Genomic DNA, 26,613 nt, shown 5'->3' on the forward strand with positions numbered 1-26,613 from the left:
TAAATCACTCTAAAGCTGTCTGATTTACATGTGGTATGCGTCATTTAATGAATTTCCAACCTGTTGTGTGTTCATAGAGTTTGACGGCTGTCTGGTCAACAATGGAGGCTGCCACAAGTCAGCAGAGTGCATCAGAACAGGCGCCAACACTGTAAGACAACACTGTACTGCAGTAATGTCAGATTTCTATAGACCTGACCTGACACTGAGCAGTCACTGAGACTCGGTTCAGGCTGAGTCAGATCAAAGTTTCAGGAGCGTCTCATTTTAGTGAGGACCAAATAGCATCACTAAGTAAATTTATAGTTTTAGCTGCCAGTCCTCTTAATATGTCCACAGTAATGCAACTGTACTATGTTTGCAGCTTACACATGCAATGTGGAATATTTGCGCTACCTGCTCCAAAAAATAAAGGGCAGCATTTCACTTCCTTCTCCCAGCTTCCTCCTCTCCCAATAAACCTCGAAATGTCCTCAAAAATGTATTGTCATTGCCTCATCTCATTCAAGGATATTTTAATTGGCATCAGTCAAAACAACATGACACTGAAAAAATGTGTTGTTGTCACTGACAAAATAGAAGAAGCTCAGAGTTGTACTATCAGCCCTGTGATCATTAGCCAAAAGTTCTACGCACAGAACTAAATAGCTGTAGGCATTTATCAAACACTGCCAGTCCTATTTAAAACAAGAAACATTTAAAAATGAGCTAAAACAAAATATTTTTTCTTTTTCACAGTTGGAAAAAAAGAAACTTAGATTATCCTGCAAATTATCCTGGCCAATCCTTTTTATCACCCGTTCTTCCATCCAAATCACACGAGAAAAAACTAGTCAGATCAAACCTGCTTGCTCTGTTGTTTCCAGACGGCCTGTTTGTGTAAACTGGGCTTTCAAGGATCAGGGAGGTTCTGTTACCCCGTCAACCCCTGCAGGAAGGTATGTCTGTGTGTCATTGTGCCAATTTTACCTGATTTCATGTGTCCTGTTACAAGATGCTAACACTTCCTAGCAATAGATTTTTTCTTGTTAGATACATATTATCTGTGTGCCATAAACACACACATGATATGTATGTATGTATGTGTGTGTGTGTGTGTGTGTGTGTGTATACTGTGTTAATCTTTTGCCTTTAGAGTAGTGATCCAACCTGTTTGAAGTGCAGACGGTATCTAGTTGAAGTGTGGTTGAATAGTGAGTTCTTTGCTTTAGACATAATTAAGATTTATGTTATTTGAGCCTTTTAAAATCAAATTATTGTATTACATGTGATTTCAGTCAGAGCACTTAACACTTTCAATGTATGGTGTAATGCACAAATGTATGGAGTATTAAAATGGCTTTAAAAAGCACAGAAAAGTGAGATCTGAGCCAAACAGAGACTGAGAATACCAGGTACCTCGAGCACCAGCCGTCAGATCAGGGGACGTAGCTGCAGCTCAACCCAATTAGCAGCTGTGTGACTTATGTATGTAGCTGTAGCACGTACCCAATTTGTGGACGGTATCTGTGTGATTTATGAACGCAGCTGCAGCTCAATTACCTGATGATATCTGTTTAAATTTATGTACATGCCTGCTAGCTGAACTGGATAGCCGATAGGAAAGCTATTTGAACTGGATAGCGGAATAATTTCTGGGATGGTGTCAGTGGGCAGTATCACTAGATAGGTGTCTACAGGTTGAACCCAATTAGTAAAAGGTTTCTGTATGACTATATTCCTGCCTACTGGCTGAAACCTGTGCTAGTAGATGAGTGGATGGTTTATGTGCTGCTGGGAGAACTCTTGTTGGTGCTGCTGAACCCAATAAACTCAGACCAGAACAACAGATTTTGCCTTCTTCCAGTGCCTGTTTTGTTTTTTTCCTGACTCCCAGGCACAGATAGAACCATGGAGAGAGTTTTTGATGTGTGGAGGAAAACTCCTTTATCCTTTATCTAGCCCTCCAGCAACAGGGCCAGATAAAGGCTTGTCAGGGCAGAGGTGGCTGCTGACATAGGCAATAAAGGGAAATGCAAGGGACAACAGGGTATTGTAGGGGTGCACCATGACCAGGGGCATTAAGTGAATATTAAAAAAGAAAACATAGAACGAACTGAAAGATACATGCAGATCGCAGAGGCAGAAGATGTCCTACATTTCGTCAGTGGATTATGTATCTACAGCATCTACAGCTCAGACCAACTCTTATGCACAAGAGCTATTTTTATGGCTTGTTGGTGAAATAATTCTGTTTTGTTGAGTTTTTCATTGTATCTCTACAGTCAAATACCTGTAGTCCTGTAGCAGGCATGTACAAAGCTCATCATTTTACAAACAGATCACACAGTTGGGTGTCTTCACTAATTATTTAAGTCTGCTGACAGCAAGCTGTTACACACAGACTCCAAGTTTATAAAGTGAGATCATATGAACTAAGACTCTGGATAACCAAAATCTATTCTTTGCAGAACAATGGCGGCTGCAGTATGCATGCTCGCTGTGAGTATGTGGGTCAGGGTCAAAGGAACTGCACCTGCCTTGGAAGCCACGTGGGTGATGGCATCGATTGCAGAGGAAGCACCAACAGTGTGAGTCATGTGACCTGACCTGACATCCTCCTCACCTGTGACCTCCCACTGCCAGATCCCTCCGCCCTCACAGTTGTGTTGTCTGTCTGTCTGTCTGTCTTACAGGAGATTTCCCGGAATTCAGCAAACACCTTCTTCCGTCGAATGATGTCTGTGAGTCAAACCCACACAGTAAACACAGCTTACGGTCTGTTAATCAAATGAAGATGATTTTTAGATGTTGCTCTGTGAGAATGTGGCATTTTGAAGCTTGAAGTGTGACCCGCAGTTTCTGCTGTTGACCAGTAGCAACCCAACCTGACAGCGCTAAGCCTTGAGGAATCATTAGCTGTATTAAAACTTATAAACTTAAAGGAAAAATATTTTGCCTTAGTCTCATAATTGTGTTCATTGAGAGTGTGTAGCACGAGCCTCCTGCAGAAGTAATTCCTTGTCTCTGAGTCTGACAGTAAACACAGAAATTGTTGTAGTAATTCATTTTTTTCATCATAGGCGCTACAAGTTTGGTTTGCCAGCAAGCTGCTCTGAAACTAAATCCCTATGCAGTCAGCTACTACAGCCAATCCAAGGGGTTCATGTCTTGGTTTACTTTCAGTGAATTCAATTCAATTCAATTCAATTCAATTCAATTCAATTCAATTCAATTCAATTCAATTCACCTTTATTGATCCCCCAAGGGGGGAAATTCCATTTTTACAGTGGGGGGGGGAAAGTGGGGAGGAAAACAGGAGGAGAGAGAGGGGAGGAGAAAAAAACATGCGACACCAGACTGTACTCATGTGGAGTGCAGTGTGGGACCGGTAAAAAAACCTCAGCACAAATTTTTAGCACATCACATGACAATAACAACATTGCAACAGGGGAGGGGAAAAGGGGAGTGGAGATATTCCAGCACCGCAGAAGGCAGGCCGCTGGCTACAGCCCCGATAGGCGAACCCTTGGACCACGCCCCTCGTACTGGAGGGGTGGAAGCTGGCGAAGGCGTTGGATGTAGGGCAGGAGTAAGTCCTGATGTGTTTGCTCATCAGTTCCCAAAACCCGCCTCAGTTCATTCGCGGTCATCGGCGAATGGCGGTTGCTATGGAGACGTCCCTGGTCTGGTTCCAGACAAGCCAACAAGCACCAGGTGGATGGGGGGTGGCATGGGGAAGAGCGTCCCAGCTGCAGTGAACTCAGAGGGGAGATTGTTCCAGCAGTGACCTTGGCCAAGGCCACTGCTTAGGGGAGGCCAATTCAGATCAGATTATTTGGGTTAGAGCGAGACAGCCGTATTCAATAGACTTGGCTTACTCTATTGTCCATTCTGGTCACTCAATCGATCCAATCCTTTTTGCAGAGCCGAAAGCTTCTCCAAGATGTTATCCGTGCGGTTGAGAACCGCCGCCTGAGCCCTGCCTAAACCCTCAATCATGGCCGGCAGCAGAGTGGAAACCAGGTTTCAAGAAACCAGGTTTCTTGAGTGTGACACTTGTATTGCTGCCATCTTGCTTTTCATCCATGGGCCTAATTTACCTAATCTGCGATCTAATCTGAGATTTGGTTCTCTAAATCCATAGGTTTTTGAACTTTTTAGTCAAAAAGGAGTTTAGGTTGAATCTGCTTCATGAAAGAGACCCCTAAGCCATCATCATATTAATTCTCTTTGTTTTCTTTATGTTTCTCAGGCATCTGGTTCTCGTAGTCTTTATGGTGACGGACCGTTCACTGTCTTCGTCCCTGTAGAGGAAACAAACAACGACTCCTCTGTGTGTACAACATCTGTTTCTTCTAGATCTTAGATGTATATGTAGATAACGAGTCATTTAGTTTGGAATATGGTTGCTAGTGTACGACGTGTCCATCACTGTCTTGCATGTGTGTGTGTCGGTGTGTGTGTGTTTGTGTGTACAGGTTGATGCTTGGAAGCAACTTGATCGAATTGCTGACCTGGTTCGTTACCACATAGTTTCCTGTGAAGCTTTGACCTTGAGTGACCTCAAATCCACCAAGGTTGCCATCGCAACTTCCGGACACACACTGCACTTCAGCCTGCAGCAGGTAACGTATGCACACGCACAAACACACACATCATAATGTTGCCTCACGTGTGGGACTGAATAATATTGATCATCTACTCAATGGAGACATTGCGTATATGTCCATCCATCCATTATCCCAACTACTTTCCCCTAGAAGGGTGTGGGGCGTGATCCCAGCTGACATCAGGTCAAAGGTTGCTCGCAAGTCGCCAGTCAGTCACAGGGCTAACACACACACAGACAGACTGCTCACATTCACACCAACGGGCAATGTAGAGTCAACAACTAACATAACATACACGTTTTTGGACTGTGGGAGAACAAGAAAACTCCACACAGAAAGCCTAGAGGGCTGCGAGAACCCTCTTGCAGTGAGACTACACTGCTGAACACTAAAAAAAGAATTTATAGTTTTATGAATTAGGTTGTAAATTGTGAATGTAACTGCAGATTCATGCCACCGACCAACAGCAAGATGTCTTGACAGTGCTGATCTTTGAGAGCTGGAGAGAACAAACCAAAAGAGGTTATGATATCCTCTAAGCTGTGTTGGACCTTCCACTTTTATCTAACCCGTATCTTCTGCAGCATAAACTGCTCCATAAAAGAGACTGGACAGGAGTTGATGGCGCAGATATGTCTGCCTCCTTGTTCAAAACACAGATCCCCAAATTGTTCTTAATGCCACAAAAAAAGTCACGATTAAATAAATGATTGCAAGCATTATAAGTCAAGACTGAACCTGTACCTCATGTTATTAACCCTAGAGGGTTAATAGGGACAAACAGGCAGAAATGGACTGTGATACTGTGTGGTCAATTCATTTTATTTGTACACAGAATAGGATACAAGATACGTTTTACTTGCAGCACTCACACACCGACACACACAGTACCTTTAATGTAAGGCAGCTCTTACACAGATTGGGAGATCTTTTTCTTAATAGCTTGTGTTTAACTAATGGATATATGGCAATTTAGTTACTGAATTTATGGTAAAATCAGTCACAGCCTGGTTGTGAAGTTCAGTTGACTTCAGGCTAATAAAGCAAATTTTGATTAGATGTGAAAGTCTCTTTATTGTCACCATAAATATACAGGAATGTAGTCTGTAACAGGAAATAACCATAAAAGAAATGCTTTCTGAGGAGAGATGTCAGAACTGAACATTCTTACTAACTTGTATGGTGCATCCCGTTTTCACCAAGTCATAGCATAACACCTTTGTTATGTTCAGCCTAAGTTATGTTTGAACCTACACATACCTGCTGCAACAGGCTAGCGTCATTTTAAACATCCTTGACTAGAATCCATGGTTACTGCTGTCAATCCAAGGTTTGTGTAGTTTCTGTCCTCCAGTACGGAGCAAGATTAACACTCAACATTTTAAAGAAAGTGAGTGTTTGAGAGGTTTTTTCTGTGGATTTTATCTTCAGTAGCTACACATGGAGCAGGTTCTTGAATAGATCTGTGCTGTTTTATGACTTTAACACAAAATGACTGATGTCAAATGTCTGTGTCAAGCTTGAGTTAAGCTAAAATGCCTCTCTCTCTCTCTCCATCTCTGCGTCTTCACCTGTCTCACAATCCATCCACTCCCTTCATCTTTGTTTCTCACTGTGTGCCTAACCTCCTCCTCTCTCCACACCTGTCTGTGTCTCCCTGCAGGGTTCAGTCTGGATCAACAACAGATCGAGGATTGTGATGAGTGATTACACCACATATAACGGAGTCATTCACCACATTGACACGCTGCTGACGCCCTACGAGCTGGAAGACAAAACAAACAGCCAGACCAAGATGGTGCGCTGAGTTAAATGATTGATGATCAGCTGGAATCGACAGACAGGGAGTGTGACCTTTCACTCTCTCTCTCTCTCTCTCTCTCTCTGTTTAGATGAACCTCACCTCAGCAGCTGCATTTTATGGCTACAGCCGCTTCTACAAACTCATTGAGGTAAAAAATTCATCAACCTGAGTGTCAATAACCTGAATATTAATACGCCAGAGTATCAAGTTTTACTTCAGTAAAAGTACGAGTACAGTCACTTAAATGTACCTAATTATGCAAAATGGACAGTTTCAGAAAGCAATGCTATCATACTTTATTTAAGACTTACAGTGGTTTGGTATCTTGCTTTACACAAACTGCCACAGTGTTTATGAACTCGTAGTGTTTATGAACCAATGTTGTTGCATAAAATTGGAGATAAGCCTTACGTTTGAAAGTTAAAGGGATCACCAAAGTCACTGCAATTCGTCCTGAGGGGGACATGGATGACATGGAAATCCATCCAACATTTTTCAAGGCATTTCAGACAGAAACAGTGCTGGCATCATAAATGTGGCTGCAAATGTGGCTAAAGTATGTTTTGAGTTGGAGAGAAGTTTAGTGTTTAATATTGTTTATGAGTAAGTTTTTAAGGCAAAGCAATTTTATTTATATAGCACCATTCAGACACAAGGCAATTCAAAGTGCTTTACAGGAACATAAAACACAGCTTAAGAGAAGACAATAAAAGCATGTGCATAAATAGTTACAAATTAAAAGAAAGTTATGTAGCTCTATTTTTGGAAAGCCACAGTAACAGTAACGCTTTATGGCCTCATTTAAATGCGTTTAAGCAGAACCTGGGTGTTCAGGAAGCTGTTCCATAGGTGGGGAGCACAGAAACTAAAAGCTGCTTCAGCTTGCTTGGTTCTGATTCTTGGAACGCTGAGTAGACCTGCACCAGATGACCTGAGGGGTCTGGGTGCCTCATTCCTTATAAGAAAGTCAGTTGTGCATTTGGGTCCAAGACCATTTTTTGCTTTGTAAGCAAGTAAAGGATTTTAAAATCTATCCTCTGGCACACTGGGAGCCAGTGGAGGAATTTAAGAACCGGTGCATTGTGCTCCACCTTCTTGGTGTTAGTGAGGACTTTGGCCACTGCATTCTGGACAAGCTGCAGTTGTCTAATTGATTTTTTATCAAGACCCGTGAAGATACTTTTGCAATAGTCCAGCCTGCTGAAGATAAATGCATGAGTTTTTTGTTTTTATGTGGGAATTGAAATTTAGATCTGAGTCCATTATAACACCAAGATTTCTGGTTTGATTAATGGGCTTTAATTTCATGGAATCAAGATGAGTGCTGACTTATAATCTTTCGGGTGTGGGGCCAAAAACAATCATTTCAGTTTTGTCTGTGTTTAGTTGTAGGAAATTCTGGCACATCCACTCATTGATTAGTTTGATGCACTTGTTTAGCACATGTAATGGACTGTAGTCATGTGGAGACACTGTTACGTAGAGTTGTGTGCCATCTGCACAAGTATGATACGAGATTCAATGATCTGAGCAAGAGGAGCATATAAACATTAAAAAGAAGAGGTCAGAGAATGGACCCTTGAGGAACCCCACAAGTTATTTTTTTTTGCTCAGATTTAAAATTACCAATTGACACAAAGCAGTCCCTATCCTGTAAGTAAGATTTAAACCAGTTTAACACAGTGCCAGATAGTCCCACCCACTTTTCTAATCCGTCCAACAGTATTTCATGGTTTCATGGTTAACAGTATCAAATGCAGCACTGAGATCTAATAAAATTAGAACTGAGATTTCTGATATGTCGCTACTCAGATGGATGTCATTTAAAACTTTAACAAGTGCAGTCTCAGTGCTGTGGTGTGGTCTAAAACCAGACTGAGGGAATTATTTTGTACCAGGAAGGTGTTAAGCTGCAGAAAAACCTTTTCAATGACCTTTCCCAGAAAAGGCAAGTTTGATATTGGTCTGTACTTATTTATCCCTGAGGCATCTAGATTAGTCTGTTTCAAGAGAGGTTTAATAACTGCTGTCTTCAGGGCCCTAGGAAAAAGGCCTGACTGAAAAGAACTGTTGATAATTTGCAATATATCTGGTGGTAAGTAGATATACTTTATTTTGAGTAAAGTTTTCTTGCAGTTGGGCTCATACAAATTCATATATAAATAGATACGAGATCACACTTGGTATCAGCAGATTCTCAACATTACAAGTAGGATTGAGGCCAAAAAACCTTACTATTACTCTACCTTATACTGGTAGTAGTCTGTACTTTCACCTCTCTGTGCAGGATGCAGGGTTACTCCCTGTGCTCCAGATGTCCATCCACCAGCCGTACACCATGTTCTGGCCCACGGACAAGGCCCTTAACGCCCTGCCAGCTGAAAGACAGCGCTGGCTCTCCAGCCCCGACCACCAAGACCAACTGGCTGCCATTGTGAGGGCTCACATCATACGCAACTCTAAGGTGAGAGAACAGCAGTAGAAAGATGGCTAGATCAATAACAAAGTTGTTAATATTTTGATACTGATATTTTGATACAGAAATATTTCAATGGATGAAAAGTTCATTACAACATTACAACCCGCAAGGACAACAATGATTAAGAAAAATAACCTGTGCGTGCTGAAACTAATAACTGTTTTAATTATCTATAAATCTGTCGTTTTTTCTGTAAAATGTCAAATATGTCAAATCATGATACATACGATATATTTCTTTATTATAGGGAACAGGGAAGCAGCAAATGTTTCACATTTTTGTTTGTTAAATAAATCAAATCAGCATGATGCAGATTGATTGTCTAATCTATTAAACAACTAATTGTTTCAGCTCCACACCTGTGATCAGTGTACAATTTTCATGTTTTAGTATTTTAAACAGCAGAGTATCTGTCAAGACATAAATAATATTCACCCAAATCAAGAACTAAGGTATAGGTATAGGATAAAGAGCAGGAGGAGAGAGTGCCTGACTGGTAGCTTTAGAAACATACGATTTTCTGTGTGTGTGTGTGTGTGTGTGTGTGTGTGTGTGTGTGTGTAGCTGATGGGTGTCAGTCAGCCTGGGAAAAAATTCACAGTGTTCCGCACCATGCATGGATCCACCCTCAAGTGCAGCTGTGACAGGACCCTTGTGGTGAGAACACACATACACCTGTACACACCAAAGAGGCAGCCATGTTGGCTTCTGCACCTAGCAGCTGGCTGTTGCTATAGCAACTAGTGTTGTCTCATGTTACAATGGTTTTGTTGGAAAGAACATTGTTTCATATTGACATACTATGGTTATTAGAAAATATAGTATTATACAGTATAAATGATAAATTATACATTTAGTTATTGTAAATGATTCGTGACAAATTGTGATTTGTTCTTTTCTGTTCTGTTTTTGATCTGTGACTATGATGGACTAGTGGGAGTTACTGATTTTGTGTGTGTGTGTGTGTGTGTGTGTGTGTGTGTGTGAGTGTTCAGGGGGGTGTACTGATTAATGAAAATGAAGCCAGGTTGGTGGAGCGTCACCTGACCTTCAAAGAGGGTATAGCGTATGGCATCGACCAGTTACTGGAGCCGCCTGGCCTGGGAGCGCACTGTGACAGCATGGAGAACAGAACCTCTTACGTTAGTACAGCTAATGCTAATAATTGTAACACTGCTACCGCCTTAATACTCACAATGCAAATGTCAACATTTTTATAGCCTGTTGACATCGATGCCAATTGTCGCAACTCGCAATTGGCTCTTTTCACACGCTCTCATGCCACGCACACATGAAAAACTAATTTATAACATGTCAGTCATAACGGAGTATCCCCACGGTTGCACAGTGTGGCGGTCTGTCCAACCACTGATAATGCCTGCATGTCCATGCACACTGATAATACCATGTTGACAGACAGCTGTTTGTCCGTGGTTGTGTCTGGCTGCTACAGGTACTGTAGATACAACAAAGCCTCATACATCCCCTCATGCAAACCCTGTAACCCAAAAGGGATTCACACCTTGCTCAGCTCATACAGTTAGGCTCTGTACATAAGTTCAGAATGGTCCAGGATTTGAATTTAACTATCCTTCTCACTTTATCCATTATGGTGCAGTAGTGCATCATGCTTTTATCCTAGCCCATTGGATAATAGCTTCCTGTAGCTGCTGAGGTGAAGATGAACTGCCTTAGTTGTTTCTGGTTTGTTTGATTTCTGGACAAAATGATCCTGCAAGATCCATTGTCTTTGAACAATCTTTTCATACAATTTGTAGATGTAGCTACTTGTCAACCCTCCAGATTCTCCAGACAGTCCTTTTTTAATGCCCCTTTCCCTAACCCCAACCCATCCACACCATCCACCCAACTCTTTCATTTCGGAAAAAAAAATCACCCTAAAGTCACAAGAATGCAGGAAAACTGTCTAATATTAACAATTTTCTAGGGGAAAATCTGCAGAAACAAAGGTTACGTTTGGTCTATTTTGGCTATGATATTTCAAGATTGGCAAGTATGCTGATCAACCATATTTATTGACCATGATTATTAACCTGGCTTTTCATCTATAAATGTTTAAAAAAGGTCGGCAACCAAACTCACTCATTCATTCATTTTAAAGACAAGACTGGGGTTGATAAGTGACGACCTCGACCCCCGTGGTTGGCACTGATGAAATGCATCGACTTCACCATCACTGAATCTCACTACAAACTAAATTGAAAAGATGCAGTGATTCACAAAAAATATAAAATGGTATAAATGTGTCTTCTGAATGTCTTCAACAAAAACTTACTGTCATCAATCAAGCTAACAAACTTGTTCAATGACAGACAGCCTTTTCCCTATAAGTAACTCTGTATTGAATTAAAAGATGTACAATCCTGAGACTAAATTACAGGTCAAAATATGATACATACACACCAGAAAGTTTCTAGTGTGTTAGCACCATACACTTTCTAGCAGAACGAAGCTTGGGCAGCTATTGTGACGAGAACAAAATGTTTCACAAACACACAGGAATGAATTTCACTGTGCCTATTTCTAATGTGACTGGGCCTTAATGGAGCTTCAACTATAACTATTATTACTAACACAGGTGTTTCAAGTATGACTCCACAACTGCAAATATCAATACCACACTGCCATGGTCATTATATTGAGCTCAGCCTTCAGCCTCGTATTGGAAGCTGTACTGAAGCTTTCTGTCTAAAATGTCTTAGGGGCGTTGTGGACGGTGCCTCTTCCCTCCATTCTGCTCCTACAGACACCAGGATACGGTAAGATCTGCCTGTCTACTAAACAAACCTGCACATTAGCCGCTTGTATGTATGTGAACTATGTTAAGATGAATGTCAGTACCGCCTTCTTCCAGGGAAAGACGGAGCGTTGTCATAGCTTCGGCTCCAATTATCGATTCAAGTACCCACCTTGGTACATTGGCCTGGACGATCATGGCATGATGTGTAAGAGAGTTTGTCAGTATTCTTCCTGGGTCCAGAAATGCTGCAAAAACCACTACAGCCGAGACTGTACAGGTAAGGATTAAAGGACGACGCATCGAGAAGATGCTCCTGTAGTCACCTCATTCAAGGAGGAGAGGCCATTAGGCCATTCAAATCTAGGTTTTACCCTCTGGAGGGCAGGAGTGAGATCAGGACTTTTCATGACAATCAACACATTAGGTTTAGGTTTCTAATTTTGTCTGCATGTTGCTGTTATAAAGAAATTCAGGGGGTCACCAGAACCAATTGAAATCATCCTCTGGAGCTGATTTAAAGGAAATCTGGCCAGCAGATATTCGCTCCCTGAAACACAGCTCGTTGGGTTTGTGTTGGTGATGAAGATCTTCCCCATTATGTAATTTTATTGAACTTTTTCGTGGCAGACATTATGGGCTGTCGTAGCAGAAGTACAGGTGACACTGAAGAGTCACAGGAATACGGATTCTGTTCAATTTATTAGTTACACCTGTGTTTGGCAAATCGAAATGTCAGCAGTTAGTTTGAACCCCAGTGACGGTGCATTTGTGTCTCTTTTGTTGCCAGGAAGATCCCACCTGGTCCTTGTTGTGTTTTTTGACTCTGTCCCTTCCCTGCGTTTCAGTTTGTCCAGGTGGCCTGGAAGCCCCTTGTGGCAACCATGGTAACTGCGACGATGGTTTGCGTGGATCAGGAACATGTATGTGCCACAAAGGCTTCAAAGGAAAGGCCTGCGAAATGTGTGTTACCGGCCACTACGGCCCCAACTGCACAGGTACACTCAAAACACACAGCCGGCTGTGATTTCAACTCAAAGCTAAAACATAATGTGTTTGAATGCAAACTAGATACCAGAATAAAGTAAAATTTTCCAGGGCTGTAGTGAACCAAAGAAAAAGTTCCTTACACTTAAACCAATCAGTTGTTGGTTAGGGAAAAAAATGCAATGTGGGGGAGGATTATTTCACCGCTACGCTAATTCGTAGCTACACAGCAGAAGCATTATCATGATCTATGAATATATTTACATTTTTAGTATCATATCCTAGTCTTAGAGGCAGGGTTGTCCATCACTCATTAATCTTTGAATGAATCACGATACTGTAGTCCAGTTGAAATGAACAAACCCTCAAACCTTTTATATTTCCTTGCTCCTTTTCATTAGCAAAGACCAATGCTCAAAACATTTTGGTAGCAGCTTCTCATGTTTAGGCAGGGCTGCTGACCGTTGCTGTCACTGGATGAAATGACAAATACCACTGACAGTAGATTGTGTCATCAGCATACATGCATCTATTGTTTCATTACTGATCAGTGAGACTACTGCTGTGTCTTTGTAGTGCACTGTGATGATGGTGAGTAGAAGGTTTGCAGCAGAACTTGCTTTGCTAGATGTATATTGCCAAAGGGGAGCTGAGCTTTTCACCAATTTCATGATCTATTCTCTACCAACAATCCCCAATGGCATCAGAAACAGGAGAAAACCCAATCATGCAGAGGTGACCAATCAAGTTCTTGTTGTCCCCATGTGGTGTGTGTTAAATTTTTGAGAAGGTGAGTGTGAGCTGCGGTGCTACAGTATAACCCCTTAACACACAATTATAAATACAGCTGTTGGACCACAAAGTTTTCTTTATCCTTGATTAATGTCTTTACTCCCCCACCGACCCAAAAAAACATCAGAAGTCAGCAGACAGTTCCCCCTCCCATCAGTTTTCCTGCAGTCTGTCACCATAGCAACAGTCCACACTCACCATCACACAGCTGGGTGTGCTTCTAGCTCAGGACAAACCTGCCAGCTGTCTTAACACAGAGTCAGCCAGCAGACTGGGTTAAAAATATTAAACAGCTGCTGCCACAAGAGCTGATCATCATCTGTTCACGCTTCAAAGTTTTCTCTTAATGATCTCCCCGATGTTTATCCACACACGAGGCTCTTTGCCATGGAGATGAAGCCAGTCACAGGTGTGAATCAGAGTGCAAGCGAATTCAAAACATTTCATTGATGCAGTTAGGCACAAAACTTGTTGCCATGGTTACTGAATTAATCCCAGACTAATCCAGAATCAGAAAGTGAACTGATTTAAACTGCTGAATGTCCCATTAGGTTTCCACAAAATGTAATCTTCAGCTTCAGCTCAGGGTTAATGGAGCGCATGAGAGAGATTGAAATTCTGTGATTGGGTGTTTGTAACTGAAGTGCACCCTGGGAGTTGTAGTTCATGTTTCATGTCCGCAAACATTTTCCAACAAAGTTGTTCATCTTTTGTACTGATGATTCAACCAAGAAGGTTTCATGTCTAACCAAACCTCAAATAGCTCCAGCTATCAGTCACCTGACATTCACTACCCTGGAAATAACTCCTCCATCCATACAACTGTGTTGTTAGGTATTTTATATCATCAGAGTCAGATGGACTCATGTTTTTCTCCCTATCTCTTAGCCTGCAGCTGTGGGACACAAGGAAGATGTGATGAAGGCATTGAAGGTTCTGGACAGTGTCTCTGTAACCTTGGCTGGGAGGGCGATCGTTGTCAGAATGAAATCGGTGAGTTTCCCTCCTCAGTGTGAGGACCGGAATGAGAGTAAAAGATCATGGTCCAGGATATTGAAAGACTAAGTCTGGTGTTACTCTGTATTTTTCTTATTGTCATTAAATCCCATGAGAGGGCCAAAACAGACAATGTTTCAATACTGGCTGACTTGCCTGCCATGTCTGTGGCTCGCTGTCCCAACCTCAAACAGGAGGGGACTGTTTTCAGCGACTGAATAATCCCATCTGGTGCTCTAGTGAGTATTTGGGGCAGCAGGACCGTGTATGTGTGATTGAGTCAAAACAAACTACAGTGTGTGTTTGTTCATACTGATGAAGGAACGTGTTACCCAGTGTAACAATGTGACTCAGCTCTATAGCAGATATAGAGGATTAATATGCATCAGGCTTTGGCTACTCAGATAATACGTGTTTATAGGATCATTTCAGTGTTGGTTTGGGTCTTCGTTGACAATAACAAGAACAGAATATCACCAGACATGTCCTCCACCAGATTTTAAGTTCCTTTGCCATCATCAGCCCTCTATTGCATGGCATTGCCATGTGGCAACAATTATTTCATCCCACTTTCACTAAAAGGCAGTTAAATCAAATCCATGTTTTACTGTTTAGTTGTGAAAAGCGTCTTCTTTACTATTTTAGGACAAATGATTGAACAGATCAAATCACCACTAAATTATGTTTGAGCCTCCTTTTTCCATGGAAGTTTGACACTGAGAAGGTCATGATCTGAGGACTCCCAAAGACGACTAGTTGTTCAATATTTTGGCAAAGTTCTGTCAAGGAAAATTTGGAATAGTGTCTGGGGCATCACTGAAACCATGATTGATGTGATGATTGATGTGATAATTTTTTTATTTTTTTTAAATGTTAAAATTAGTTTGTTGCCACATGGCAACTATATGCATCCTGCAGCGTCCCCAGCCAGTCCCAGGCTGTGCTCTGGACCTTCTCTGTGGGCTCCGGCTGTTCTCTGGGGGGCCTGGCTCTCCCCTACAGCCCCCACAGGCAGCCTCTTGTCACACTTGGCTTACTCTGAAACTATGTTTACAACTTTTGATTATATTTAAGTGAACAAACATTATTTTTATTTATATTTTGTAAATACAGATATTTTGTCAAGTGGAATGTATTATCTGGATTATGTAAGTTACATCATTGGAAATCATAGTTAACAGAAGGAACTGCCAGATCCCACCCAAACTATATGTTGGTCCACTTTTGTGTACATTTCAAGTGAATACGCGAGTGAATACGTTAGTTTTAACAACAATAATTTCCTCATAGAAGACAATACAGGTGCTCTACAGGTGAAAAATACACGGTGGTAGTACAGTGTAGTCAAGACAGGATGGTAATTGAAATAGTAGGCAGCATTTTGTGCTGTTTTAGATTATATAAGCCATCAATTATATTACATTATATTATTTTCACTATTCAAATATTTGGTTTTACATTTCACAAAGTATGAGTTGGATTTGTTTAGTCTTGTCTTCAATAAAATAATGTTTTTAGAGAAAAAATACTTTTAATGGCACTGCCCACAATTGTGCATTGTTGCCAAATGGCAATTTACCAACTACTTTACTTTACAGTTTTAAACTCTGTTCATCTTTTTAACTTCCTTCCTTGATGAATCATCCATCTGTCTGTCCAGGCTCGATCCCAGAGGAGTGCCGGCAGTGCCACGCTCAGGCCGACTGTGTGTCAGGTGTTGGGTGTCAGTGTAAATCTGGGTTTCAGGGGAACGGCACCTTCTGCAGTCCAGAACCACGTGAGTGTTGTGCTGCTCAGGAGGAGTATTTACCAGTCGAACATTTGCACATGAAGGAACTTAAAGAGACATGGTAATGGTGTCATATGCTGAATATAATGTCTTATATTTTAATATATTTAATTATTTAAAAAACAAATTGCAAAGTGTTTTGCAGCCACCAAAGAGAGATAATCTGGAAGAGATTCTAAACTCTTCATCCTCCTTCATACCATATAACAAGAAGGTCAGAATGTTTGATCACCCTGACCCTGCATAAACAACTTCAAACTCTTATTCACAAAAAATACACCAGTGTAGTGTGTGGAGTTTGCATCCACATTAGATCAACAGTGTAGGGACTGTAGCTTTTATTTTACTATTTTTGGGGACAAAAGGTAACTGGACAAGCTTTCATAAACCTAAACGTAGTTATCAGACTCCCCCTCAGCCAGCTTCGCTTCCTGCCTGTTTCAGTCCGATCTTTAGAGAGACACAGGCGGTTTGAGGTAATGAGACTGGACTTGGTTAAGATTACTTCCTCTTATATCATGGTCTGGGTGAATACTTGATTCTGATTGGCTGCTGGGTGTCCGTTAAAAAGTGATAATGGACACCTATTAAGTAGTTCCTGTGAAACTGTCTCTTCACTGTTCTCACTTAACGTGCTGGAGTAACCATAGCAACAGGGACACAGTCAGAGCCTCTGTTTACAATCAAAAACAGTGATTGTACCACTGGTCCTTCAGTGTCTCATCCTCTGAACACCACAACGTGGAGACACATGAGCTGCAGGAAGTAGACTGATCCCCTCTGAACTCACTGACACTTTGGATCACATGGTCACTCTCTGATCTGGAGCTTTTGTCTGCGATCCTGAAAAACTGTCGCTGTGTGGAAAATCAGGGCAACAATCCTGTAGGGTGAAGTCGGCACAAGCCGTCATCTCACATTCAGCTCACAGTTTCAGGCTGCAGCCAACAGTAATATTATACACCACCATTTATTTGTCTGTGAAAGTCTTGATATTGATTTGGGCACAGTGACACAGCTGGTTAACTAGCTAGTCTTGTACTTCAACGTCAATTTCAACTGTATGCAGCATTATATACGTTAAATCGTGCTAGCATAACGTTAGCTTTCTGGCTAACAGCTGAGCCAAAGGGATCTATGAACTGAGGGACTAGAAATATCTCCTGCTGCCACATTGTATCCATGGTCCATCCTATTGACTGGAGGAGTGAACAGCATTTCCATTGCATAAGAGCCTAATGGGATGGTAATGATTGATCCACGTATTAATCAGACCCTCAGGCGTTACCTGGGAACCGCAGTTACAGCTTGTGAAAAAAATTTCGATTTTGGTTGCAAATGGAATGGAAAATATACATGAATGGTCTTCGTTTTTTTCCTCTGACTAACGAGCATGGTATAAACAGGATAATCTCTTACTTACAGCCTCAATCATCACAGTTTCCACACCCAGCTGCTCAGAACAGCTTCACTGTAACGTTCACCCAATCTAGATATAAAAGCTTTTTTTTTAAAGCTGCAGAATTTTTATGCTATGTATTGATATCAGAAATCTCTTGATGTAAGCTCTCCATATACTGCATAAAAGGGATGTGTAAATATGAGGATGACGCACATTTGCAGGTGAGATACTCATTTGCTCTGACATTAATCCACCATGTGAGCAGATCGGTTGACAGTTTTTATTGAACACTCTGCAGCCCCAGACCTCTGCCTTGAGTATAATGGCGGCTGTCACCAGAACGCAGACTGTAACCAGACGGGACTGCTCGTCAACTGCACGTGTCATACTAGTTACCAAGGAGACGGCTACTCCTGCCAGCCCATCAACAGGTGGGCGTGGCTCATCATCTTCTCTGCATTAAATTCCTGTTCTGCGACTGTGGTTTTCTCTTCTTTATCACAGAAGGTTTTCCATGAATGTGCGATGTTCACAGTTAGAGATGTGACAGCAGGCTGCTTATTTTCTGTCTGTTTGTTGTTCAGGTGTGTTGAAGAGCCGAATGGCGGCTGCAGTGACTTTGCCTCCTGCAAGTTCACTGGTCCAGTGAGTAAAGACCTTTGTTTATCTTTTTTCTTCAAAACCTTCCTCTTATCACTGTTTACCTGTGTTGGCAGGATTAAGAATTTGTTTTTTTCTTCAAACAATTTTTTGTTTGACACAATCCAGAACAGAGAGTGGCAGACAGCAGTGGTGCCACAAACTCGACAAACAAAACCATAATGATCCTCTTCTCCCAACGTGCCACAAGTTGAACTATCAAATGACCCTAAACAGGTTTCTTATCAGGTCTAATATGACATATGTAGCGTGATAACTACTTTGAAATTAATACCTTTGCAGTTGTTGAAAGATTGAAGGTGAGTCTCACAAGAAGAAACTGTGCCTCCAAGAAAACTTCTTGCTTACAAATGGGGACATTTATTTACCTGAATGCCTTCTAATAATTGAATAAATGAGGCATTAATGAGATAAATATTGTATGATGATATATATGATGAAAAAATGAACGAAATAAAACAAATGAACAAAAATAGAAATTAAATTCATATTTAAAAGATCTTCTTTGCTCTTACTTCAATGAAGAAATACTCTCCAGTTCAGGTATAACTGCTTACGTTGTTTTCAAATAAATAGTTGCTTCTCACCCACAGCTTAGGCTGATAGGTCTTTACATCTTGCTGTTGCTTAGTTATGTTGACAGAACATACATTCCTCAGGAGAAAAAAATCCATGTCTTTGCCTGGAAAGTTTCTTATTTGGCACTTTAACTATGGGAGACGAGGAGGAAGAGGTCTCCCCACCCCCCCACCCCCCCACCCCCCACCCCCCTCCAGTAGACGCCTCCAATAAAGGGGGCAGTTCTGCAGCTCTTGGTGAATGGCTGGGTGACTACTTGCTGCTTTAACCATCACTAATCTGATTCCTCCAGAATGAGCGTGAGTGCGAGTGCCTGCCAGGGTATGTGGGTAATGGAGTCCAGTGTTTGGAGAAAGTGGTGCCCCCTGTTGACCGCTGCCTGGAAGACAATGGAGGCTGCGACCCAGTGGCCACCTGCAAGGACCTGCATTACCATGGTAACAATCTGGACTGATTTGTATTGGTAATTACAATGGTAATGAATGTGTTATGACTTCTGTTATCATAGTGACTGCTGTTACCTTGGTGACAGAGGTTACTACATATGTGCAGCCTTTTATTACCATTGTAACACATCCGCAATGACTGCTGTTACCATAGTAACACATCCACAATGGCTGGCGTTACCTTGGTAACACATTAACTATGACTTCTCTTACCATGGTAACATCCACAGTGACTTCCTATACTACAGTAACAAATTGGTAGCTGCAGTGTAATCATATTAACATATGATAGCAGCTGTGTCTTAATTCAGAGGCCGCATCCCTTTGAGGGACGCAGGCATGGCCTTTGTAGGCAGCAAAGGCCAAACCGAGAATTTGCATCACCAGCTGTTCCCGCCCTTCCCCTTGTGTCACTCGTCAACTGCAGCTGTTTACTAGGCGACAGGAGCAGTGATAATTGGGGCACAGCAGAAATGGAGCCAGAAATTTTAATTTTATCTATTTTGTTTGACCATTTATTGGAGGAAATTGAGATGCTCCACAGCAGGTGATGTATCTCAGGCTGAGAGGGGTCAATAGATTGGTTAGCTGAGTACTTTTATTCAACAGTAATGTTAACATTAGCTAGTTGACAACAGTTAATTAGCATAGTTTATAAGGATAATTTCATTTAACTTTGACAGTATTTAATATTTGAAATAACCCTAAACTTTAGTCAGCTCAATAGGTTGAATAGGTAGGTAGGTAGGTAGGTAGGTAGATTCCTCGCTCAATATTTTACTTTATTTTTCAAATCCCTAAGTGGAGAAGAGCCTATCCATCCTCTCTGTACTCTCCTCTGCGGCTCTCTTCAACCTCACGTCCTCCTTAATTAGCTGAAGAAGCTCATCCTTTTTATCTTCATGGCTTTCTTCCACCTCCTCCTTCTTCTCCTCCTCCTCCTCCTCTTGTACTTAGCCCCGGTGTGTCCTCAGGGATGGAGGCAGTCGGTACAGGGTACTGGTGGAATGCCTTTGTCCCAACGCCTCATCCATGTGGACAAACCAAGACCAACCAAGTTACAGCAGGTTTCCTGACCCTGGATACTTGCAATCTTAAGGCAGAGGAAATCAATTGTGGCAATTAACAACAACAACCACAAAAAAACAAAAAACCACAAAATTGTGTTTTTGCAAAACACAATTTTGCACATGATTAAAATGCATTATATTAGTTTTAAATCACATATACATGTACATACATACTACTGTATTTTTTTGTCCCTTTCTTGTCCTGCATGGCAGCCACCTTGTTCAACAGGCTCATTTTTCTCTATAATTTTCCTAATCACAGACAGATTCAAGATTCAAAGATTCAAAGTGTTTATTGTCATGTATACAGTGTAGAAACAAGTTTCCCTGTACAAAATCTTGCTTTGCCATCCGCACCGAATGCCAAAGAGTGAAAAAGGAGAGGATAGAATAGAATATAAAACATATAAATATAAACTGTAAATATAACTGCTATTGCTAAATATAAATATATTTACATGTGTGATAAATATATTTACATGTGTGATAAATATATTTACATGTATGACAAAAATACTTAAAATAAAGTACAGTCATTGGAGGACAGAAAACAAGAGAAAAATGAAATACTTCAATCAATCATTTTAACATAGCAATGCAAACTTAGGAAGACTGAAAGTCACAGCTTTCATCCCTGTGACAGCACAAAAAAACACTACAAAGAAAACTGGTTTTGTCTAATTGTTGTCTTATTATGATGAGCTTTGTATAGGATGAGGGCAAGTTTAACTGTAACCTCAAGTACAAGTTGGTCAAATGGACATGTTACAATTGTTGCCTTACCTCGAAGCTACAGTGGACAAGTTTTTGGTGAACAGGTTACCATTTCCCCCCCTGAGTTTTATGCATAGAGCAGTATGCTCCTTGCCTCGTAAAATGTGAAATGTTAGAGTAAATTTTGCTTCACACCAACAAACAAAGGAAGCTCCAGTAGCAAAATAACCAAGTTCAGGATAGCTAATCAATAAACCGGACTTTGAAAGTGGTATTCAACTGTCTAAAAAACCAAGCATAGTCCACGACCTGTCGAAATTTGTTTGCTGTCGTCAATTTATGTACATGAAGTATAAATTATCTCTAAAATTGCTTCTTAGTGCCAGTAAGGTATAAGTCAACTGATGAACCGTTTAAGCTTTAATGGGTTTTTTTGGAAGGCTGTAACTGTAAGTCAGACGTCCCTAACAGACCCTAACATCACGTAACTTAGCCTGTTATGGTAATAAAAATCTGAGACTGGTTTCATAGGGTTTGCTTGTTATGTAATCAAGTGATTTGAACCCCAATACGTAGCTATATCTAAAAGTGTAATCTTGGATTTGGGGACACCATATTCTTTTCGGATTACCACCGACATGCAATGAATCTTTGAAAATTCAGGGAAAAAAGGCCACATTTGAAGGAGCCTTCGAAATAAGACGCAACACAGTCGGTCTTTAAATGCAGCCTTGAAAGGATGCAGCCCCTGAACTATGGCACAGCGTACGTATTGTGTGTTGGCTCCACAGTCCTACTGCATTGCAGTTGTCATGGTAACTGTTGATTCTACAGCAACTGACCTTTTATAGCTTTCATGTAACCATGGTGATGTTATGGAGAACATTTTTCATTAGTTCTAGGTTTGACTAGTGTTTTTTCAGGGACTGGGAAACAAACGTGAATAAGCACTCAGCTGGAATACAACAGGCAACGCCCCGAGCTTGTTAAGGCGCAGGGTTTGCTGCAGCTCGTTAAACGCAGAGCTCGTTAAGCCTGTCAATACCCAGAGATTATTCTTACCTGGTGCTCATTAATCAGGATGTATTGGCTATGCAGAGTTCATTACTTCATACATACTGTTTGGAGGTCAAAGTTTGTTATGTTTTTAATAGAATGAGGGAAACAAACGCCTGAGGGCTGTATTTGTCTACTACATACAACCGGAAAAAAGTAGTATGCAGTATGTACTCCATACTGTGTGATGCTTTTCTCAGTAGCATGCAGTATGGAACTGCTCCATAAACTGATAATTGTCTTGCCAGTTATGTAAATCGGATTAGAAAATATCTGAATATAATATCGCAATGTTTGCACAATCAGTGACCAGCAATAGCTTGCCTAATTCACTGCGAACATACTAACTTGCAAGATATTTAACATCTACGGCATGCTACATTTTTGCTAAATCAGTACTTACTGCTAGTATAGTATGCAGTTTCGAATACAGCCCATCTTTTTCTGTAGCTGTGGTTATCCATTGTAATCTGTTGCAGTTTGTCATGTCAGATTTTTCAGCCCCAAATCAATGCACTGAATTTTCTTTTCACCAATAGTGATTTAACTGTTGTACTGAACAGAGCAGGATGACAGTAAAAATGAGGCTGAGGTAAAGGTAACATGGTTATTGTGGTTCAGCCAACACAGCCGGAGTGTTTCACCTGCGCTCTTCGGAGGGGAAGTACAAGATGAACTTCAGTCAGGCCAACGCTGCCTGCCAGGCCGAGGGTGCCACGCTGGCCAACTTCAAACAGCTTGGAGACGCACAACAGGTAAACCCAGCTACAAAAGAGGTTTCCATGGTGACACCAGATAGGTCAATACACCTCACTCATATGCACACATACACACAGTATATACACACAATAAATTTATGATAAAAAATATTTAAGCAAATGAAGACCGTGTTTTTAGGAGATAATGCAGCCACCCTTCCTCCTATTTCGGTAGCGTTTGCTGAAAACTGCAGTGTTCAGCTGTTCCTGTCCTACCACCCCAACACTAGTCCCTCTCTTGAGAGGCACACATTAGCATTTGTAATGTTTTCGAGTATTATTAGAAAGCAAGGGGTCTCACCAAAGCATAGTTAAAGAAGCCTTGGATGAGTGGCATGAAGGAACCACAAGATCGAAAAATATTTGCCTTTCTATACATTCAATCAATCTTCAGTCAATCTTTATTTATATAGTGCCAATTCATAACAAATGTTATGTCCAGATGCTTTCCATAAAGAGAAGGTCTAGACCAAACTCTTTAATTAACCCTCCTGTTGTCCTCATATTCTGTATACACCCCGTGTCCTCCGGGTCAAAATGACCCATCTTCGTTAAACCCCCAATATAAGCAACTTAATTGAATTTGAAACACCAAATCTTATTTTGCTTAAAGAAACAACTTGTCATTCACCACAAATTGTGTGAATACCTGAGTTTTCCCTCTTCACCTGGCAGAAAGATTGCATTTATTCAAGACACCACTCGTTGCTATGACACTGTCAATTGCATTATTGTTTCTTGTTGTCTTGACTCCCGGTTATCAAATCGTAGCAGTCTTCAGTAGGTGTGAAAGAGTTTGAGTGGCATTGTGGCTCAGAAAGTTGGCCTTCCACTCTCTGCATCCCATAGACTAGCTGCAGTCGCATGACTGTATACACCTGCTAAGATTATGGGTATTATAGGGTATTCCTCCCCATCTTCTTCTTCTGATACATCCTCCACTTCCTCTTCTGAATCACAGTTGTCTTGCTGGACATCTGAAAAAATCAGCTCTAGAGCCTGTTCGACGTTATGACGAGCACTCATGGCTTCAGCACAGAAATAATTCGGGGTACTGTCATCTGCAGCACCTTTATAGCCTCTGGGAATCCACAGACAAAGGGGCAATATTGTTACATTTGGGTCAGATCAAAGGCAGTGCAGTCTGCAAGAAGACCACCTGTCTTGTCTTGTTTATGTCTGCTACTGATTGATCTGAGACAGAACTAAAACCTTCTCACATTCTGTGGTGTGTAACTAACTCTGTGACTGTGATTTCAACTCAATTTGACTGTCGGGTCATTTTGACCCGAAGACGATCTTTGTACCTTTTTTAGTACAGCTTACATGGAAATGTGAATAAAGGCAACAATTCACTTTTTCTAATGTTGGGATCACTCTAGGAAAAGTCATCAAATTTCAAGTTGAAAAAATATCGTTTAGGGGAATTTTTTTTGGTTTTTAACACAGTGGCGGGTCATTTTGACCCGAGGACAACAGGAGGGTTAAGAGAGAGGTCCAACGACTCAAGAACAACAATGAGCAATATGGTAACAGTGAATAACATGACAATAATGAATAGATGAATAATAATAATATTACTAATAACAGTAAAAAGTGGAGCGGAGGGCGACGATCTGCAGCAGTGATCCATGGAAAGCAGAGAGCATCAGAAGGCCCCATCCTTATCATGAGCACGGCGAAGGTTGTCTCTTGCAAAGTCAAAAATAGCACAACACCTGTTCACTGCAGTGGGTCAGTCTCTCAGTATCTCAGGCTCCTTTTCTTCATCTGCTCTCTTGAGTAGGGCAGTTTATTTCTCCATATGTTGAACTATGAAGCCAGATTTATGCTTGACACAAGGCGTTGATGGAGTTCTACCATGATAGCATTGATGTCACTGCCAGAAAGAAGTATTGAACACAACACACATTCACCACAATAACTTGTTTACGTTCTTTCATTTACTTCGTGACCAGTGCAGTGCCGTTTAAGAGTGGGCCAATTGCTGCATGCACCATTCTTGAGAACCACTCATCCGATGGGTCCTCAACAATACACCCACAAAGTGTAAAGCCAATTGGATTAATAGTTCTCGAGATAGGCACACACATCTGAGGTAAAAAGGCCACCATATTGGAGACCTGGCATTTGTGGTCACCATATTGGAGAGGTTTCAAGTTGCTAAATGTTTACTTTTAATGATATCTCTAACAATTCACATCAAACCAACTTGACACTCAACTTCACATCACTTCCTTGGGTCTCTCACCATACGTCCGCCAAACAAGTAGTACACTGAATGAACAGTTATTGAGAAAAGTGAAACTCACACACGCACATATACATACATACAGACATACATTTATACAGGCAGACTTGTTTCCTTTAGTTAGATACAGGCAATGGTGGGAAGGTCTGTCTCATTTCATTACTGTTCATGGGACTATTCCCTGCAGTCACTTTATTTACTTTCTTTCATTTACTGTGACGGGGAGTTGCAATAGAGAAGTTGTCGTTACTGAAATTGAGAAGATAACAGTCTATTTGCAATGTGACCAATGTCATCTTCACTATCAACAATCTCCGCCACTATCTGAAATATGAGGAAGAAAGCAAGCGCCCAGTCACAGTTTCCAGTCCCCATGTGGTGCCTTTGCAGCCGCCTCAAAGAGTCTATCCATGTAGCCACAGCTGATATAGCATAACCCCTTATCAAAAAAATAAATGAAGCTTAACTCTTAGAAGTTTTTGAGATATCTTGTTAAATATACTAACAGGACTGAAAAATGTCCTTTCCACAATATTGTTGTAAAGATTCACTACTAACCCAACGTTGCCAAACCAAACATCATCAACACAATGCTGCCTGACTGTATGATTTTAGATATCATGATGACATTCAAGCCTGACCAGCATGACTTGCAACACAACAGCATAGGAGTGTACTGCAGTTCTGTCCTGCTGGCTCATCCTTTTTGCAGAGATGCTAATTACGCTCAGTTACTACCTCAGCTGGAGGCTTAAGGGCAGAACAACAATAATGCCCCCTTTCCATCTTCGCAAGTTTCACATAGACAGCGAGGCAGAGTAACAGCACAGTATTGAAAAAGAAGTATGAGAAAGAAGTGTAAAATTGGCTGTTAAATCAATCAGTTGGACACAATTTGTGACTGTTATGTATTATTTAAGTATTATTATCATGCTGGTACCTGTGATGAGTCATTTATGCTGTGTGGTTGTTCTTGTGTGGTCCTGACAGCTGGGGATGCATCTGTGTGTGGCCGGCTGGATGGAGGGGGGGAAGGTGGGCTATCCGACCCAATTCCCCTCAGCCAAGTGTGGAGACAACCACGTGGGCCTGGTTATCTACAAAGAGCCTGTGGACCAGAGCAGCGATTATGACGCCTACTGCTACAGGGTCAAAGGTACTACGGCAGCACAGTCTCTGTGTTCAGACAATTTTTCATTTTTAGTTCCTGAAGAGCGTATTTAGTTTGTTGTTGTTTAGTCACAGAGTTTTCCTCTGACTCAGTCTAGCAGGATAGGGGCATAAAGTCCTGGTCTGATTTCCATCAATGTTCATGTTGATGGAAGCATTCAATGTCTGGCATTAAGAAATATTCGAAGATAACAACTAAAACCAACTAGATTGGGCCCTTTTGTGACGGCACACACAGGGATCCAGTGAACATGAGACCTCCTTCAGCCCCTCAGCCAGGCGACGGTCCTGCCCACTGAAAACAGGAATC

General features: G+C 41.3%; 1 protein-coding gene across 1 annotated transcript in view; it reads left to right on the forward strand.

Moving 5' to 3' along the window:
• Positions 1-26,613, forward strand: part of stab1 (stabilin 1) — a 101,497-nt gene that overhangs the window by 45,148 nt on the left and 29,736 nt on the right. The window contains exons 44-64 of the mRNA XM_070837451.1: positions 78-151; positions 867-938; positions 2,451-2,570; positions 2,676-2,723; positions 4,235-4,315; positions 4,461-4,607; positions 6,256-6,390; positions 6,485-6,544; positions 8,684-8,860; positions 9,440-9,532; positions 9,871-10,017; positions 11,599-11,655; positions 11,751-11,913; positions 12,482-12,631; positions 14,301-14,405; positions 16,069-16,185; positions 17,898-18,030; positions 18,184-18,244; positions 19,131-19,275; positions 22,746-22,879; positions 26,124-26,289. Coding sequence (XP_070693552.1) covers positions 78-151; positions 867-938; positions 2,451-2,570; positions 2,676-2,723; positions 4,235-4,315; positions 4,461-4,607; positions 6,256-6,390; positions 6,485-6,544; positions 8,684-8,860; positions 9,440-9,532; positions 9,871-10,017; positions 11,599-11,655; positions 11,751-11,913; positions 12,482-12,631; positions 14,301-14,405; positions 16,069-16,185; positions 17,898-18,030; positions 18,184-18,244; positions 19,131-19,275; positions 22,746-22,879; positions 26,124-26,289 — 2,385 coding nt within the window. The remainder of the gene's footprint in view (positions 1-77; positions 152-866; positions 939-2,450; positions 2,571-2,675; positions 2,724-4,234; positions 4,316-4,460; positions 4,608-6,255; positions 6,391-6,484; positions 6,545-8,683; positions 8,861-9,439; positions 9,533-9,870; positions 10,018-11,598; positions 11,656-11,750; positions 11,914-12,481; positions 12,632-14,300; positions 14,406-16,068; positions 16,186-17,897; positions 18,031-18,183; positions 18,245-19,130; positions 19,276-22,745; positions 22,880-26,123; positions 26,290-26,613) is intronic.

This window comes from Pempheris klunzingeri, chromosome 2 (genome assembly GCF_042242105.1).
Source record: "Pempheris klunzingeri isolate RE-2024b chromosome 2, fPemKlu1.hap1, whole genome shotgun sequence".
Taxonomy (NCBI): Eukaryota; Metazoa; Chordata; class Actinopteri; order Acropomatiformes; family Pempheridae; genus Pempheris; species Pempheris klunzingeri.